The sequence below is a fragment of the Engraulis encrasicolus genome, chromosome 24 (assembly GCF_034702125.1).
Source record: "Engraulis encrasicolus isolate BLACKSEA-1 chromosome 24, IST_EnEncr_1.0, whole genome shotgun sequence".
Classification (NCBI taxonomy): Eukaryota; Metazoa; Chordata; class Actinopteri; order Clupeiformes; family Engraulidae; genus Engraulis; species Engraulis encrasicolus.
This window is the reverse complement of record NC_085880.1, coordinates 49136146-49139045: the sequence shown is the minus strand read 5'-3', so window position 1 is coordinate 49139045 and position 2900 is coordinate 49136146. Positions and strand designations below refer to the sequence as shown.

The 2900-nt window shown below is 44.9% G+C and overlaps 1 protein-coding gene across 1 annotated transcript in view; it reads left to right on the top strand.

The window, feature by feature from the left end:
- The window catches only part of erlec1 (endoplasmic reticulum lectin 1), a 21910-nt gene continuing 19010 nt past the window's right edge, over positions 1–2900 (top strand). Inside the window, exons 1-3 of the mRNA XM_063192208.1 lie at positions 1–352; positions 972–1076; positions 2250–2330. Coding sequence (XP_063048278.1) covers positions 209–352; positions 972–1076; positions 2250–2330 — 330 coding nt within the window. The 5' untranslated portion in view covers positions 1–208. The remainder of the gene's footprint in view (positions 353–971; positions 1077–2249; positions 2331–2900) is intronic.

Genomic DNA, 2900 nt, shown 5'->3' with positions numbered 1-2900 from the left:
ACTTCACCGGAAATGGACGTGGCAGCCTTTCCACTAACTTCCTGGTTGTTCTGTTGTCAAATAAGCATCGGACAGCGAATCTACCTGACAGAGAAATGTCCTCTTGTTGAACTGTTGAGCTGCATGTTACGATTCTGACTGTAGTCTCTACACTGCGCTTTCATGTCAGGATAAAGCGTAAAAGCAACATCATACAGCACAGCGAGCGATGCACTCAAATCGCCTGTTTGTCGTGTTTTTCGGTGGTGTGTTTGGTGTCTGTTTCAGCGTTTCGGCGAACAGGGGAGGATATCCTTCATTCACCGATGAAATCCCATTTAAAATCAACTGGCCTGGACCAGAAATCAACCTGGTAATGTTGTCTTTTTTATATAAATACTGTACGCATTGCAGTTGATCTCCATCGGTGGCTGGTTGCTAAGCATTACATCCTAGGATGTCAGTTAGCTATCGCTACCTTGACAGCTGCTACTGAGGCAACCAATTCCGTCTACATTTGTTTTGCTGTCCACGTATAATGTCAGAAGTCCAATACTGCGCAGCCAATGTGACAGTAGCCAGAGTTTTGCACTGCGGCACTGACTACTATTTGTTTTCAAGGCAACGTTGGTGTACATAGTAGACAGCTGTATAAGCTGACTTGTCCTGTCTTGCACTTTGATGTCAGTCTGTAAATGTCAGTCCTGTGAATGTCTCCTTTTGTGGCATAGAGAGAGAAACGCAATTTCATTTTCCTTGTATGACCTGTGCATATGAAGAAAGAAACTGACAATAAAATCTGAATTGACTTGATTTGACTGTAGGTGCGACCACCACAGATAGTAATTGGGTCCAACAGCCCCTGGTGCAACTCAGGCATTGCAGCACGTCGCTGCAACTGCAAGCAATATTGTCTGTGGATTCACAAGCTTGAGTTTGTATTATTGTGTGTATTTGCCTCTGGCTGATGTTGTGTGTTGTGTTTTTTACAGCCTGCGTCAGGTGCCCTGTACAAAGAGGATGACTTCGTTATCATGACGACGTTAGAGAAGGAGAAGTACAAGTGTCTGTTGCCTTCTCTCTCGGGTGGAGATGAGGTGAGATGAGCTGACATCACATCACTTAGTACAACATTGCTTAGTACAGCAGTGTATCTTACTGAAAACCACTATCCAAACACAATAATATGTTCAAAAATAGCAATACTTAAAGGACCAGTTCAGTCAATTTCAACATGCAGTTGTAAATGCTCACACTACCCTGGACTTGTCAGTACCTGAGGTCTCTTTTTCTTCTTCTTCAGCCTTTTCCGAGATCTTGGTCATTGTAATGGGGACAGCGCTTTGTTTACATTTCAAAAAAACATTTTTATTTATTCCCAAAATCATCCGAAAGGTTATACAACATCAGCAGACAACTAGCAAACAGTGGTACCTTTTGGGAACATATTTGGAGTAGGCCTATGGTAATTGTTTTTAAAAATGTAAACAAACGCTGCCCCCATTAGAATAGCTCATATCTTGGAAAGGGCTTAGCCGAAAAATGTGGCATCACTGGGTACTGACAAGTCAAGGGTAGCGTGAGCAATACAACAGCATGTTGAAATTGACTGAACTAGTCCTTTAAAATACTAAAAATGTAAACAATGCCTTTTCTTGCATGCAGTTAAAACTATCAAACTGTGCCAGGTTAAACAACCCTCTTCTGTCTCTCTGCCTCTCTGCCTCTCTGTCTCTCTGTCTGTCTGTCTGTTTCTCTGGCTGCCTGTCTGTCTGCCTGTGTCTCTGGCTGCCTGCCTGTTTGTCTGCCTGTCTCTCTCTCTGTCTGTCTGTCTGCCTCTCTGGCTACCTGCCTGCCTGTCTGTCTGTCTGCCTCTCTGCCTCTCTGCCTGTCTCTCTGTCTCTCTGTCTGTCTGTCTCTCTGTCTGTCTGCCTCTCTGGCTACCTGCCTGCCTGTCTGTCTCTCTGCCTCTCTGCCTGTCTGTCTGTCTGTCTCTGTCTGTCTGTCTGTCTGCCTGTTTTTCTGCCTGTCTGTCTTCCTGTCTGCCTGTCTTCCTGTCTGCTTGCCTGTCTGTCTGCCTGTCTTTCTGCCTGCCTGTCTCTCTGTCTACCTATCTGTCTGCCTGCCTAACTGTCTCTCTGCCTGTCTACCTGTCTGTCTACCTGTCTGTCTACCTGTCTGTCTGCCTGTCTGTCTGTCTACCTGTCTGTCTACCTGTCTGCCTGTCTCTCTGCCTGTCTGTCTGCCTGCCTGTCTTCCCCCTCCTCCAGGATGATGAGCGTGACTACAGCGGCCCGAGTCCAGATCTTCTTCTTGAGCCGCTGTTTAAGCAGAGCAGCTGTTCATACAGGGTGAGTAGCGCTGTCTCCTTCTCTGGCTGTGTGTGTGTGTGTGTGTGTTCAAAGTTCAAAGTTCAAAGTTCAAAGTACTTTATTTGCCATTTGTGCATAAACTAGTAGTCCACGCACATAGGAACTCTTGTGCAGGCCCTCTGAGTCAATAAATAGAATTAAATAGAAAAATAGGAAGACAAAATACATTAAAAAGTGATAAAAATCAAAGAGGTCAAAAGAATAATAAAAAAGGTGGATCAAATGTTCTTTTTTGCCATCAGTCTCACTGTTGCTGGGAAGAAACTGTTGAAAAATCTTGCTTTTCTGGTAGGAATGCTGTCCGCTCTACTGTGTCTCAGTTTGTATATGCAGTTCTTGTGTTTGAGCAGAGAGTTAGCTGGATGGAGTGGGTCTTTAATGATTCTCTCTGCTCTCCTATGGCTGCGCTGCACATATATGGAGTCCATGGAGGGAAGTGCTGTGCCTATAATCCTCTCTGCAGTCTTGATTATTCGTTGCAAAGACTTTCTTTCAGCCTGAGTGATGTTGCCATACCAGACAGTGATGCCTGTTGTGAGGATGCTCTCT